Genomic DNA, 16544 nt, shown 5'->3' on the forward strand with positions numbered 1-16544 from the left:
TGCCTTGACAATAAATTGAGTTAGACAAATCTGGGTTTATATCTAACTCAACCGTTTAGAAGCTCTTGGATTTTTTACAAGTCTTAACTTCAGTTTTCTTATCTGTAAAATGAGGTTCCTAATTCTTGTTCCACACAGTTAAGTGAAATAACTTATGTGAGATTTTCTGGCATAGAGTAGGTGTTGCATAATCTGAATGGTTTTCTTTCTTCACAAAGGATTTGTTTTCGGGCTGGATCTGTCTGTAATAAATAAATTCTCTTTCTGATGGCTAGTATTGTATTTCTTGAGAGCTGTCTTGCGTGATTGTGTTCCTGATGCTGTGCAAGTTACACATGCACACACACACTATATGTTTATCACAGAACCTTCTAAAGCAGTTGCTGTTTCTTTATCTAACCAATGAGAAAATATTGAAGTTAAGCAACATGCCAAAGGTCACTCAGCTAGGAAGTGGCAGAACCAGAATTCAGGCCTGACTCAAAATCCCATAGGTAAGAATGAAGTCAGGTGACATGTGAGATAAACGCTAGACATAATAGTTTGCAGGGATGGCCAGGAAATGACGTATGCTTTCTCTGTTCCCTGTTTCTGCTCCAGGCCGCTACTCACTTAAGTCAGGGAAATAAGTCTAGCAACTCCTAACACGTTTGCAAACCCTGTCCTAATTTGCCTTTAGAGACAAGGTGAGCAGTAGCTCTGGATTTCTGAATTTCAGAATTCAGCCTTGGACAACTAACTCATTTTCAATGGCCTTATTATTTTTTTCAGGAGGTTTTGGAATGGGAAGCAAGTCAGCTGCCACCAGCCCAACAGGCTCGTTGCATGGTACTCCCACCCATCAAAACAAACCCCAGACTCTGGATCCTTTTGCCGACCTTGGGACATTAGGTATAAATGTAGCAGGTTAAGATATAAATAACATTTACTTATGGCTACCAAGCCTCAAATCTAAATCTTTGGTGTTAAAATAAGCTGGTATTGTTACCTAGGATCTAAAATCATGTGTATTTTTAAGCTATACTCTAAAACCTGAGATTGACTTTTAAAAAAAAAGGAAACAGGCTTCAAATATTGGGTTGGAACTAACCCCTATTAATCCGTTTCTCTAATGACTAATTTTGAAGTAGTAGCATAAATAAAGTTAGAACATCCAGGAGCATCTGACAATAGAGTTTGGCTGCAGCAAAAGTAATGAATGTGTAGAGAAACACTGAGACATGAGGCTGGTCAGATAGATTTGTGCCATGTAGGGCCAGCTGTGCATAGGCCTTACTGTGAAGTTGCTGGTGAGATCCTCTCATACTGTACCCCTCTTCTCTCCATTGGTGACAGTGCTCTCGGGTCAGTTTCTAAAATTCCATACAGAAAATAGACTCTCTTTATAGTATATCCAAACTGTTTTTCATCATATGTTAATTATTGTTATAAAATAAGTGTTTCGTGAGGAAGTAATTTTGGGAACACGGGGTTCGGTGGATTTGGGTCACTGCAGAAACTTCTGGGAATCAGTGCTCATGGCGATGCTCCCCAATAGGGGATTACAGTGTGCAGGGTTCTCAAACTATTTCACCAAGGAACCTTTCTTCAAGGAGTAGTTCATTGGACTGGTGTGTTCTGAAACCTTTTCTTCCTCCTTTTCCTTCCTTCTCTGGGCAGTACAGAGTTGTTAAATAAGGGTGGGGCAAAATGAGAGAGTGGCGTGGACATATATACACTACCAAACGTAAAATAGATAGCTAGTGGGAAGCAGCCGCATAGCACAGGGAGATCAGCTCTGTGCTTTGTGACCCCCTAGAGGGGTGGGGTAGGGAGGGTGGGAGGGAGGGAGATGCAAGAGGGAAGAGATATGGGAACATATGTATATGTATAACTGATTCACTTTGTTACAAAGCAGAAACTAACACACCATTGTAAAGCAATTATACTTCAATAAAGATGTTAAAAAAAAAAAAAAAGAATCCACCTGCCAATGCAGGGGACACGGGTTCGATCCCTGGTCCGGGAAGATCCCACATGCCACAGAGCAGCTAAGTCCGTGCGCCACAATTACTGAGCCTGCACTGCACTCTAGAGCCTGCAAGCCACAACTACTGAAGCCCGCGCGCCTAGAGCCCACGCACTGCAACAGAGAGTAGCCCACGCTCGCCACAACTAGAGAAAGCCTGCACGCAGCAACAAAGACCCGATGCAGCCAAAAATAAAAATAAATTAATTAATTTAAAAAATAAACAAATAAGGGTGGGGCAGCCCTCGCACAAAGGATTAAATGAGCCACGTTGATAGTTTAGTTTCTCCGAAAGCCCTCCTGAGGCATTTAGAGCCGAATTGTCTGCAGGGAATGAGAATGTGACTACCTTTTTATTTTTTGCCAGTAGTTATGTCAGAATCTTGACCTTTTCTTTTATACCCTTTAGACCTTTTTTCCTTTTAAGAACTCTCAAAATTATTTCTCTTTTTTATATCTTAAAATAAACTTCACATTTTAGAATAATAACATCATGTATAACAGGCAAAGTTCTACTTCAAATAAAATCTTATTCACTGTTCATTTTTTACCCATTTATTCATCCCACAACTATTTACTAAGTGCCTTCTACGTGCTAACACTCTTTTAGTAAAAACCAACCAACCAAACTAACAAAAGCAAAACAAAATTCCTGCCTTCGTAAAGCTTATATTCTAGAAGGGGAAACAAATACTAAATGAATAAATATATAATATAATGGCAAGTAATAAAAACAATTAATGTTTATTTGGAGGTTTTACTATGTGCCAGGCTCTATTTTAAGTGCTTTACATGTATCATTTCATTTAATCTTCCCAATAATCTTTTGAAGTAGGAACTGTTATAGTCCTCATTTTCATATGAAGAAACATGGACACAAAAGTTTAAGTAACTTGCCCAAATCACAAGGTTTCAACACCATGAAGTCTAGGTCTGGAGTTTGCACTATAACCCCTGTGCAGAGTGCTGTGAAAAAAATAAGGCAGAAAGTGATGGCGAGTAGGGGATGGGCTGGGGTGTTATTTTAGATATCAAGTGGTTAGGGAAGGCCTCTCTGAAGAGGTGACCTTTATAGGAAGTTCTTTTAAAAACTCCAGCATCGTGTCTTGCATCTAGTTGTCGTGTCCTTTTAGACACCTTTAACCTGGAATCATTCCTCAGCCTTTCGTGACATCGATGCTTGAAGGGTACAGGCCAGTTGAGAACGTCTCGATTTGTTAACTTTGATCACTTGGTTAAGGTGATGTCTGCCAGGTTTCTTCACCATAAAGTTACCATTTTTCCCTATAGTAATTAATGAGTAATCTGGGGAGATAATTTGAGATTGTTCTATTTGAGAATATCCTGTTCTCCATCTGACTTTTACCCAGTGGTTTTAGCATTCATTAGTGATTCTTGCCTAAAGCAGGCATTACCATGATATCTGCAGAATTGTGATTGTCTGATTCTGTCCTTCTTTCTCTATATATTAATTAGCATTTCACTCTAAGGCGGAATCTCCTCTCTCTCCATCCCCTCCCCCCTTCCTTTCTGACTCCCTCCCTCTCTCACATCATAACAGACTAGTGGATTCTTTTTGGACTCAGTTGGTTATCATCTATTATTGTCATTATTTAATGTTCACATTGTCCCACATTTAGTTTGTGAAAGCTCCTTTGTTCTGGCTTCTATATCTTTTTCACTTGATTCCATCATTTTTGAGAACTTTCTTTCTTTATGGCACAACAAGATGTTCTAGGCTTGTCTTGAACTTTTTACGCCCCAGTCCTGGAATCAGGCATTTCCAATAATCCTCATTCCTTTTTGTGGGGAGTGGTATTTAGAAACCAGAATCTGTGTTCTAAGTATGTTTTTTTGGTACGGGGGTGGGTGTCATTGCTCTGCCTTTCAGGAGATGGAGATAGGTGATGAGTGGATATAAATACATATATCAGTATATAATTCCATCCACTACCACAGGGTTCTTCCTTACCTTCCCCTATTCCATATGTGTATCTTCCATTTCCTTGGATCTCAACATTAATAGACAACAAAAATAGTTTCAGAATAGCTGCATCCATATCACTGCAACAGCATACCTACTAGGAGGAGTTCAAGAGTTCTTTGTTGTTTTTAAAATGCAGTAATTCTTAAAAACTGCTGGGGAAACTAGTTTCCTAAATTTCCCCATTTTTCAACTCACATAACTTAGGAAAGGTAAGTGACTTTCCTGAAGCTACACAGTGAACAGGTATATGAGCAAGCGCTACACATTAGAATTTTTGACTCCTAGGTAATTGCTTTAGAGTAAAAATTAAACTTCCAAATTATATAGCTGCAATTTTTTTAAAAAGGTAGTATCCTTCTCCTTTAGGTAGAAAGGAGAAAAGGTAGAAAATACCTTTAGGTATTTTCACGTTGAACAGTTCTGATACAAACACTGTAGTTCTTCCCATAGATATTCTGATTTAATTGGTTTGGCTGTGGCTTGGTTATAAAGAGTTTTTAAAGCTCCCCAAGTGAGTCTAATGCACAGCCAAGTTTGACGACCACTGCTTTTGCTTTTAATGAGGATTGCAGTGGCCTCTGGGTTTAGCTACTGCTTTGTATTTCTGTCAGTTCTCTGCTTCAGTGGCGTTGAAAATTAGAATTGCTAAACCTGGGTAGAAAATATTCTGGAAGGGTAGACATCAGAAAGTGTTGATGAACAGCTTGAGATCAGAGTCAGCAAGTGCCTTTTCACCACTGTATCTGCAGCCTGGGATGGAGAAGATGCTCAATAGTGTTTTATAAATGAACAAATAAATGACAGTGTGGTGGGAATATGGAAGTATGTTGTAAGTTCTTCAGGTCTTTCTATGTTATTGAATTTTTAAATAATAAACATATGCATATTCAGAAAGAAGATAGTAAGCATCCTTAAAATATAAAATGAACTCCCAGTGCAGAATGCAAACCCAGCCTAAGGTATATGTTGACGCACTGTTGGCAGAAGGGCCCAGGGGCTCACAAAGAGGGGCTTCATGTTCTGAGTTAGACACTGACAGGGAGCAATGCCAACCTTCAGAATATATAACCCTGTCATTACTTTTTCCTATTACCAAGTATTTATTGAGCCCTTATGGTGTCCTGGTGCATGCTGGGCATATGAAATTGCATTATTTTAAAATAACGTCTCTTATTCGCTTAACTCAGGGATTGTGAAGAACTTTCACATAGCCATTGTGCCTTCATTATATACCTGTGACGTAGACATAGTTCTGATTTCACAGGTGACAAAATTGAGGTCAAGGAGATAAGTTTTTCACTGAACTTCAGAAGAGCAAGGATTCTCTGTAGATGGTTTTCAGCTATATTCCCAGTGCACAGTATCTGGTACTTAGTAATGCTCAACAGATACTGATGAATGACTCTATGAATGAATGAATGAATAAGTGCATGCAAGAATGAATGCACGAGTGAACAACAGAGCAGAGACTCAAACTCAGATTGACTCTGGGTCCGATGGTCATAACACAACATTCCTAGTGGGAAAGGAAAGAGGAGCCCAGATCAGAACAGAGGAACAGTATCTATATAAAGAAGACACAGTAAGTAAGGGATGAGTTGTAGTGAAAGACTCAGAGATTTAGGGAGGGATTAGGGATTATGGCTGCAGGAAATGAACATAACAGATGGAGATAGGAAGCCCATAGTCAAGTCCCAGCTCCATTAACTAGCTGTGTGATCATGAGCATATCAGTATACCTCCCTGAGCCTTGCTTTCCTCATCTTTAAAGTGGGGCCAGACTGTGGAAAACAGTATGGACATTTCTCAAAAAACTGAAAATGGAACTACCATATGACCCAGCAATTCCACTCCTGGGTATATATCTGAAAAAAACAAAAACACTAATTTGAAAATATACATGCACCCCAGTGTTCATAGCAGCATTATTTGCAATTGCCAAGATATGGAAGCAACCAAGTGTCCATCAACAGATGAATGGATAAAGAAGATGTGGCATATATATATCATGGAATACTACTCAGCCATAAAAAAGAACAAAATTTTGCCATTTGTAGCAACATGGACGGACTCGGAGGGCATTATGCTAAGCGAAATAAGTCAGACAGAGAAAGACAAATACTGTATGATATCACTTATACGTGGAACCTAAAAAATCCAACGAACTAGTGAATATGACAGAAAAGAAGCAGATTCACAGATATAGAGAATAAACTAGGCGTTGCCAGTGCTGGGGAGTGGGGGCTTGGGCAATATAGGGGTGGAGAAGTGGGAGGTACAAACTACTGGGTGTAAGATAGGCTCAAGGACGTATTGTACAACACAGGGAACAGAGCCAATATTTTGTAATAACTAAATGGAAAGTAACCTTTAAAAATTGTATAAAACTTAAAAAAAAATTTTTAAATGGTAATTTTGACAAAGAAAGAAAAATAAATAAATAAAGTGGGGCTAGTAATACTACCTACTTCCGAAGGGTGTTGTGTAGATTGAAGGCAGTAATATTTAGAAACATGTTTTATAATTTCTGAAGAGCTATACAAATGTTACTTTATTATCACTGTTGCTTTGGAATTGGTGCCTGAAAGGGTCCCTGGAGATCACCACGTTTCAGCTTCTCATTTTACCTCTTTAAACATGAGCTACAACTGGTCTTCGTGTTTTAGAAAAAGCCCAGCATATATGCAGTGAGTACTTAAAAGTTAGGAGTTACAGAATCAGGATTCTACTTAAATTCCCAGCACAAAGTAATATCATTTCTTAAAGCTCGAATAAGATTCTTTGCCCTATTCAAGGCTGTCACAGTGTTAGCTGTGTTTACTCTCCTGCACTGAAATGCAAGTAGTGTGAAATTGAAACCTATTTATGAAATTTCAAAACCTCTTGGTTTACTCATAGGCACTAACCATGCTTGTATTTATAACAGACCATGAATAATCTTGCTCATTGAAGTTTAAGTAGCACCTTCATGAGTGAATGTATTTTGTTTTATTCCCTGTTCTTGTCGTTTGATAGTTTTTGCTCCAGTGAAGAAGTAGAATCTGCTGAGAGGGTGGGAAGGAGGGCTGGGATGGCATAGTGGAAGAGCCAGGGCCCTTCTGGCTTGGAGTTAAAGACTTGGACTGAAGTCCCAGTTCTGCCACTTTCTGGCTGTGTGACTTTGAGAAAGTCACTTAACTACTCTGAGCTATAGTTTGTTCATCCAAAGAAAAAATGGGGCTATTAATACATACCTAAAAATGTCATTGTGGGGATTAAAGGAAATATATGAGTGCAATTTATTTAACTATTAGGAAGGCTAATTGTGCCACCAGTCAAGGGAAGTTCCACTGAAGTCACTGTAAACAGTAACTTGAGACACAGGAGTTAGAGGCTACTCAAATAGCATTACCTTCTTTCTCGCCCTCTCTTTTTTTTGTTGTTTTTTAATTTGTTCTGTAGGTGGTTCATCATTTGCCAGCAAACCCTCCACACCAACTGGATTGGGTGGAGGATTTCCACCTCTCAGCTCGCCACAGAAAGCATCTCCCCAGCCCATGGGTGGAGGGTGGCAGCAGGGAGGTGGCTACAGCTGGCAGCAGACACAGTCTAAGCCACAGTCCAGCATGCCCCACTCCTCTCCCCAAAACCGACCCAACTACAACGTGAGCTTCTCATCCGTGCCTGGGGGCCAGAACGAACGTGGGAAAGGAGCAGCTAACTTGGGTAAGGATGACGGTATGGAGCCTGGCTATAGGGTACCCAAATGTATGTATGTCTGAAGAAAGAGATAGTTTCTGACACAATCTTTGAATTGTAGAGACAGAGCACGATCCCTACACCAGCGTGGTGCCTGGAGCTCCAGCTTTTACCAGGCTCCTGACACATCGCTTTGTGAGTGCTGGCTCACCTGTCTGTCTCTCTCCACACTGAGACCAATGCCTCATTATCATTAGCACCTAGCAGAGTGCCTGGCATGTAGTAGGCACCAAATGGGTATTGAATGGATGTGAGTGGAGGGGTGGTTGCATCTTGAAGCTGTCACTCCTTTGGAAGAGAGGGTAGAAGAGGAAGGTTGGGAACCTTTCGAGCACTGTGTTCACATTTGCTCTTGGACCCCATTTAGAGGAGTGGATGTATCTTGGACGTTTGGTCTTGATTATCCTCTGGTTGGGGGGTGTTCCTGAGATCATTGGGTTTCCTGTGATGGTTTTTTCCTCTCTTCTGAGAAGAAAGTTACAAGAACACAAAATGGCCCAACAGCTAAGGCTGGAGGGTACTCTGGATGGGATTCTTCCTTTTTCAAATGGGATTCTTGATAGCGAGTGAAAAATAATATATTTTGCATAGCAGGGATGGTTAAACTTGAGTTTGCTAAAAGGCCTGTTATGATATATTTTACATTTCAGTTGATTTGATTATACCTAAGAATGAAACGTATAGGGACATGATAAGGAAACAGGCCTTCCTATGGAACATGGAAAATGAAATTCTTCTACTTTTTCTAGTAGCTGTAGCTGACATTTATTGAGTGCTTATTATATGTCGGGTGCTATTCTATGCAGTTTTCACATATTATTTAATATAATCTTCCCAAACCAACCCCACGTTGTAGACAGAGGTCAGTAATTTCCTAAGTCCATACAGCTCGTAAGTGACAGAGCCAAGATCTGAACCAGGACAGTGTGGCCCCTAGAGCCCCTGCTCTTCACCGCCACACTCTACTGGATATGACACAGGTGACTTTTCACAATACTAACATGACAGGGACTCTCTTACTGGGAATACAACATCATGTTTTTTCTTTAGTTAGCAGTGGATATTCCTGGATAATTCCATAGAGTCACCTGGCTTCCCCTCCATTTTTATGTTGAGTAGATGTGGGGTGAGTGTCTTCAATCAGCAAATATTTATGGAGTGTCTTCAGTGTAGCAAACATTGGGGACACGCAGCGAACAAGACAGACAAAATCCCTAGTCTCAGAGCACTCACATTTTAGTGTGTGCATATGACAGTGTACATTCAGAATGCCTTACGGTATAGAGCTGGCAAGTGGGTTTCAGTTCCAACACCAGCTTTGTTGAAGGTCATGGACTGCATGTACTCCTGTGTTTTGGTTCTGTTTTTTGGTTTAACAACAAATATTTAAATAGCCAGGCATGTTCTAAGCACACCATGCCTGGTTGACAGATGAGGAAATTGAGGCATGGAGATGGCAAGGAACTTGCCCCAAGGTCACATCGCTAATAAGGGCAGAGCTGGAATTCAAACCTGGAGAGTTTGTCTCCAGGGTCTTTGCTCTTTGCTGCTATGCTAGGCTGCTTTTCCAAACAGACTGATAAAGATTGTGAGGCTAAAACCAGACTTAGGGAAAAAGAGCACTGTGATGGACTAAAAGTGTCAGCTGAGTGTGGGCAGGAAAGCAGTGGCGTGCATGGGTTTCAAGTACCAAAACCCAGGTCTCGGTCCCATCACTGATACTAACTAGTTGTGTGACTGGGGTCTGGGTGGCGTGGGGGAGGGAGCAGGGGGTAGAATCATGAATATCCTCATCTATAAAAAGGTGGAACAGTGGATATGGAATTATGGAATTAGATTTAGTCTAGCAATCCCGCCCCGAGTCCAAGCTTTGCCATGGACATGGTATATGATTCTGAACGATCTCTTAAGTTCTCCAGACTTCACTTTCCTCATCTGTAAAATGGACATGACAGGATAATTGAGAGGTAATTGAGGTAATTGAGGGCTCAGTGCATGTGAAAGCACCTTGAAGACCAAGTGTTGTGACATAATGATATGATATAGTGTTTCAGAGTAAAAACCATAATAATTTAAAAAATATTATGTTGCAGAAGGGAAACAAAAAGCAGCTGACTTTGAAGACCTACTCTCTGGTCAAGGTTTTAATGCTCACAAAGACAAAAAGGGCCCTCGAACAATAGCTGAGATGAGAAAGGAGGAAATGGCTAAGGAGATGGATCCTGAGAAATTAAAGGTGAGTGAGCCTCTGACCCAGGGTGATTATTATGTGTGTGGAGCTGTCAGTGTGGGACTAACCTATAGAAGGTGCCATGTTAGGTTTCTAGCATCCACTTTATTTCATTTGGTTCCTATAGCTGTGATTTGAGTACAGCTGTGTCCTTTAATAGCAAAGTGCTTTCGGGGAGTACTGTGTATGTATGCTGTTTCGTTTCTTTAATAAAATGCACTTTATTCCATGGTATGGTAGTATAGATTTTCTTTGTTTACATTTTCAAATAAGCAGTGGCACTCTTTAGGAGGTGATCTTATTGTTCAGATGGCATTCCGATCTGTAGGTAAGTCATTATGATTTGGAGGTAAGAAGAATGCATTATTTATGTTCTCTATTTCTGCTTTGAGAGCTTTATATTAGACCAGATCAACTGAAGCCCTCAGGATCTCTTCTTTGCTGAGAGAGAGGGAAATATTGATGTACCTGGGAATTACTCACTCCTGTAACGTTAGACCTGGAGGTTTGGGAAGGTGGCAGGGAGGAAGGCTGAGGGAGGTGAGGTCCTGGGCTTCCCCACTGCTTCCCTTCACTTTTAACCAGAGCATTTCTGCTTTTATCTGTTTTTGATTCTTGGAAGTCTAGGTAAGATTTTATTTGGGGAAAGACAATGTTTCCCTATTATTTTCTTTTCTTTTAAAGTTTGCAAACCAGTGACGCCCTTATTTCATAGATGAGGAAACAGAGACATTACTTTATAGCTGAGGATGTTATCGTGGATGATGGTTAATTTGGGAACAAAAGGGTGGTTATATTGATGAATGGTGTGAGATAGTGAAAGAGTTTGTGAAGATCAAGGCAAGTGGACTGCTCTTCACAGGCAGCGAGGCTGAATGTCCACATGACGAGATATACTGACCCTGTAACAGCCTGGAAGATGAGGGTCTAATCTGTTACTCCAAAATCAGGAGTGGTACAGCTAGTCAGTGTTACACATTTTGAAAAAATATACCACTGTTCTCCGCCATAATTTCCCTACAGATCTGAACGTTTGTTGAAGATGTACAGATACTATTTGGAGTACAATATAGGATCCTTTGTTTGTATTTGCTTTGCACTTCATACAACATCCAAAAGGTTTTATATTCCTTCCGAAAACTTTGTGCTCCATCTCAAGAACCTTTGTTCATTAGGTAAACTCTGACAGTTTTCTATAAAAGAAAGTTATTTGTGTCTTTTAAACCATGCTTGGTTATTTAGTTGGTATGGGGTATTAAATGGTTTGGGAGAGTAGCCATCATTTACCTTGACTGAGCTTCTGTTATGTGCTAAATGCTGATGCATTGTTACAAACCCTTCAATTTAATCATCTCATGTGTTCGAACTATGAAGATTCAAACTATGAATGCTCATAGTTTGAATGAATGACTTAATGTATTCATTTAACAAACCTTTTTGAGCTCTATTCCATGCCAGGCATACTATTTGATTTCTGAGTTACAGTGATATGTAAAAAAACACTACCTTTCCTGAAACAGGTCTGCTTAATGGCAGGGAAAGACAAACACATGATTACAATAACGTGTCACACATATTATGACAGAAGCATGTTTAAAAGTTAGCCTGGAGAAATTTGTTCTTTTTTCCAAGGGATTTTTTTTTTTTAGTGTCTCTGTGTCACTATACTAGACGGAGCAGATAGCAGGGACCCAGACAGACATGGTGTGTGCACTCATGGAGTTTATGCTTTAGGAGTGAGTAATTAACTCAGGGGGAGCCAGAGAAGAAGGAAGGTATTCAGACTCTCAAAGGCAGAGCAGTATGAAATTCCTGAGCAGGCTGTTGAAGGATGATGAAGAGTTAACCAGAAAGACGAGGTAGGGAGTGGAGGAAGAAAAGCAGGTAGAGGGAGGGTTGGAGTATGCAGGTACTCGATGTTGCTGGAGCAGGAGGGGTTTCCAGAGTCACAGTGGAGACCCTCTGGACTCGAAAGCATTTGAATCTCTTAACTGCCCCTGTGTTTACAGATTCTGGAATGGATTGAAGGCAAAGAGAGAAATATCAGAGCACTTCTGTCCACGATGCACACCATGCTATGGGCTGGGGAGACTAAGTGGAAACCAGTTGGCATGGCAGACCTGGTCACACCAGAGCAGGTGAAGAAGGTGTACAGGAAGGCTGTGCTGGTGGTGCACCCAGATAAAGTGAGTACAACTTGCTCTCCCCCACCGCTTGTCTGGTCCTCCCGTCGTTAGTTTACAAGTATGCGTCAAAGCATCATACTTTCAACTTGTTGCTTAGACCATTTATATGATAAAATAAATCCCATGGGCTCAAAAAAGGTATTTAAACAAATAGTTATGCTTTATGAAACAGAAGAAAAGGAATCAAATAATATATTACAAATAATGGAATGGGGGCTTTCCTTAGGTGTGAGGTTCACCACTAACTAATTTTCAGGGAACAGATACAAACTGTGTCTTGACTTATGGGTGGGCTAAGAGCTGGACAGGAAAATGTTCTCCTGTAGAGATACAGCAGGATATATAGCCAGGATTATACAGTGAAAAAGCTTTAGAACGTAGTTGGCAAACTTGGTGAGAATTAACAAAATATTCAAAATGGAACTAAACACTTCACTATATTGATTATGCCAGTTTATGTTTTCATTGAAGTACGTACACATATACGTGCTGCACATTGTCAGAAACTTCAACTACTGGATGGCCCAGTTGAGATCAACATAATACACAGAAACCTCCCTGACAGAATTGGGTCCCTTGCTGTCTTATGGACTGACTATACCAGTCCTATGATGTGAGGCTGTGACTGAAGTCCTGCTTGGGAACACATACTTGAATTTGATATATTTGATTTTCATCTCTCCACACTTTTTGTGACTAATCTGAATAGTAGTAAAGAAATCATGTGTTTCAATGAATCAAAGAGAAAGGGAAACAGCCCAGAAAAATTCACAAACTGTATGCCTATGTTATGGGTCTCCAAGAACTTTTTTTAGAAATGGGAAAATGGGGACTTCCCTGGTGGTGCAGTGGTTAAGAATCCACCTGCCAATGCAGGGGACACGGGTTCGATCCCTGATCTGGGAAGATCCCATATGCCGTGGAGCAACTAAGCCCGTGAGCCACAGCTACTGAGCCTGCGCTCTAGAGCCCGTGAGCCACAACTACTGAGCCCATGTGCCGCAACTACTGAAGCCCGTGCACCTAGAGCCCGTGCTCCACAACCACAACAAGAGAAGCCACCGCAATGAGAAGCCTGAGCACTGCAAGGAAGAGTAGCCCCGCTCGCTGCAACTAGAGAAAGCCCACGTGCAGCAACAAAGACCCAACGCAGCCAAAAATAAATAAATAAGTTTATAAAAAAAAAAAAATGGGGAAATGGGTTTTTCAAAATGTAGCCAATCAATTGGAGATAGGCAGTCATGAACCTTTGTCATGTGGTAGATAATTCTGGAGAATGGAGATACATTTTGTGCTGCCCAGTAACTTCTCTATTACCTACTCAGTGACTGATCACTACTACCATATGTGAATCCCCAGGGGGAGGGCTTTCTGGGGAGGTCATAGTAATTAGGGGCATGTAGATGGGGCTGTAAAAAGAGAAATGGCCTAATAGAAAAACATTTCAATTCCTTAGAGCCCACATATTAGCAGTGAAAAGTTTAATAGAAATAAAACTTTGGTCTGTGGTATCTAATGTGTGTGTTGTTTTTTTTTTTTTCTATAGGCTACTGGGCAACCTTATGAACAATATGCAAAGATGATTTTCATGGAGCTCAATGATGCCTGGTCTGAATTTGAAAATCAAGGCCAAAAGCCCTTGTATTAATTTATGAGCTTTTCCATCTCTGCTGCAGACCTGTGCTAATGCTTAGTGTGTGTCACAGTTCTGAGGTTTTCACAGGTGAACCAAAAAACTCCAGCAACGTGTATCCAGTACTTAACTGTTAAGTTACTCGTAAATTAATTCCTCATTGATAAGGAATGTGGATGTTTGTTTCCTCAGATCCCCACCATAAAAGGTCCAAAGCAGGAGAGGAACTTTTAGTCAGATGAGCTTGCAGAGTTTTACAGCATTCCAGCCTGCCCTTTGGGGAGCCTACTCAGCGTTTTGTGGGGGAATGGAAAATAGAGGCCACCAAAGGCATAGCACCCATCTCAGTGTCCGAGGATAGGATGATGAGCCAAAGTTATAATAATAAGATTACCTGGTGGACTTAAATGGTTTTCATATTTTCTTGGAAAGATATAATTTGAGCAATGGCTTTGCATAGACTCCAGGAACACAAGCACCAAGTATCTTTTTCAGTGGAAATTTACTATGGTCTCTAGCGTAATACTGTATACTTCTTTTGGTCAAGAGGACTAACAGATGTAAAAGAACCTGAATTACGTGGGAAGTGATTATATTATAATCCAGTGATTACTACCAACACTTCCTGGATAAGCTAAAATTTCGTGAAAATGCTGGCTAAAGAAAAATAGGGACTCTGAGAGTGTAGAAATCTGTATTCCTGGTCAGAAAGTTGGGCTGCTACCTTCTTTTCCCTTTAGAAAACTGGATGCTTGAAGAAAAAGTCTTGATACCATAACAACAACCTGATTGGAAAGAAACTTCTAATTTTGCCATTAGGTTTAATGCTCTTCCTTTTGCTTAGCAGAGAAAATGCTCTTTGCTGGGAGCAGGTTGTGAAGCAGTTTGGCGCATTCACAGTCGATCAGGAAGCATGTGTAGTATGGACCCCCTTGTCCTCCGGGTTTGTGAGTAGCTGTGGGAAGAGAATAGACGACAACACTAACCACTAGTAACCAGACAGGGGCAGTTGCAGCGAGAGAGCCGAGCTCCCTTCAGACTGAGTCCGATGGCTTGTCAGGACTGGCTTTTTGAGGAACCAGGTTCCTTTTCCCACCTGATGAAATTGGACCCCTTGGATTATTACAGTGGGGTTTACTGTTTGAAAAGTTGCTGGGGGTCCACAGGAACAACAGTCACACGGGGACATCTGTGAAAGTAAAGCAAGACTGAAACCTTTGCAGACATCAGACTGGTTGGATTTCAGTTCAGTGTTTTGGCTGTTTCTCATCTTAAGGGGCAAGCAGTTGTTATTATCCTGTGACTTTAGTAGATCTCTTTGGGTGTGCACACACACAGTGTGCAGAGGATATATATGCAAAGCAGATGGCAAAAAAGATCTCCATGCTAGTCTTAAAAGGTTCGTGCTCAGTATGGTAAAAAGCTTTCAAAACTTGTTTTTAAAAGACAATCATTTTTTTGTTTCTATTTTCATTTTCTTGTGGCAGACTGTACCAGAAAAGCAGCATGTCAAAAATACTTTATGTTCTGTATACAACTCTCTCGTTCTTTCTCTTCTCTCTTTCTCCTTTTCTTCCTTCCTTCCTTCCTCCCTCCCTTCCTTCCTTTCTTTCTTTCTTCCTTTCCTTTCCTTTCTTTCTTTCTTTTTTTGTTATAAAGATTCATTATTTATTTTACCTTTTGCTGACAATGTGAAACTCACCTAAAATGTTATCTTTTTAAATATACAGCTGTAAACTGTTCAAAGTAACCATAAAAAACTAGGTGTTATTTATTAACATATTATAAAATAATGTTTGATGCAGTATGTGCTTGTCTTATTTAAAACTGGAATGTGAGACATGTTGCTGTGACTTTTTTCTCATTCACATTTGTAGATATTGTGTGAACTACAGTATATAATGATAATAATTAAAAGGATATTATGTGAATGTCACATACATTTTGAAATGATAGAACTATATTAGCTTTGTATCATGTTTGGATAATTCATCAATATTCACAGTTTAAAACATCATTAAACATTATGTAATTAGCAATGAGAAAGAATCTTACCTAACTTAAATTTGGGATGTTCCCTATCTCTTTTCCGGATACATTATAGTTCTGGACCCCTATTCATCTCAAAACTCTTAACATATGCAGACCAACAGGTTTTCGCATTCCTTTGAAATATCTGGTTGTGACAGAGCTCGTTGTTGATCAGATTCACTGTTTCGTTCATATTTATTGTAATATATTTTTTGTTTTGTAAATATGTTACACCAACAAAATGTGATTGGTCTAAAATATTTGTAATGTATATTAAAAGGCTCAAAAATATTTTTAGAAATATAAGTTATTTTTGCGCTCATGGGAATATGATGACAAGCTTGAATTATACCTTCTGATTCACTTTTAAGAAAAGTTATGGAGAAAGAATATGAAAAGCATATAATACATTTGCACCAAAACATGATCTGACAGGATTTCTTGGTTTATACTTTAACCACCCCCGTTGCCACCCTTGCCCCCATACACAGACACACTTTTTATCATGCTGCATGAATGCTATGTTTCAAAAAGAATCAGCATAGAAATCCTGGTGTTCTAGCTAGGATATTAATGCATTTGTGTCCTGAGGCAAAGGGATTGATCCTGGGAGTCTGAGACTTTGTCATAGAAAACAGATCGTTTAAAGTGTTTAAGAAGAGAAGCAGCATGTTCATTTGGAAGCAGATGTTGCAGATCAAAAGCATTTGAACTATCAGTGTTGTGTCTCT

At 40.0% G+C, this 16544-nt stretch overlaps 1 protein-coding gene across 2 annotated transcripts in view; it reads left to right on the forward strand.

The window, feature by feature from the left end:
- Window positions 1-15461, forward strand: part of DNAJC6 (DnaJ heat shock protein family (Hsp40) member C6) — a 158020-nt gene extending 142559 nt beyond the window's left edge. Inside the window, exons 15-19 of one of the 2 annotated variants that reach the window (XM_068538001.1) lie at window positions 772-891; window positions 7437-7700; window positions 9827-9969; window positions 11973-12149; window positions 13696-15460. In XM_068538001.1, coding sequence (XP_068394102.1) covers window positions 772-891; window positions 7437-7700; window positions 9827-9969; window positions 11973-12149; window positions 13696-13797 — 806 coding nt within the window. In that variant the 3' untranslated portion in view covers window positions 13798-15460. Of the gene's footprint in view, window positions 1-771; window positions 892-7436; window positions 7701-9826; window positions 9970-11972; window positions 12150-13695 lie in introns of both variants that reach the window. The other variant, XM_068538000.1, reaches the window with a different exon arrangement.
- Window positions 15462-16544: the final 1083 nt, after the last annotated feature.

The sequence above is a fragment of the Eschrichtius robustus genome, chromosome 3 (assembly GCF_028021215.1).
Source record: "Eschrichtius robustus isolate mEscRob2 chromosome 3, mEscRob2.pri, whole genome shotgun sequence".
Lineage (NCBI taxonomy): Eukaryota > Metazoa > Chordata > Mammalia > Artiodactyla > Eschrichtiidae > Eschrichtius > Eschrichtius robustus.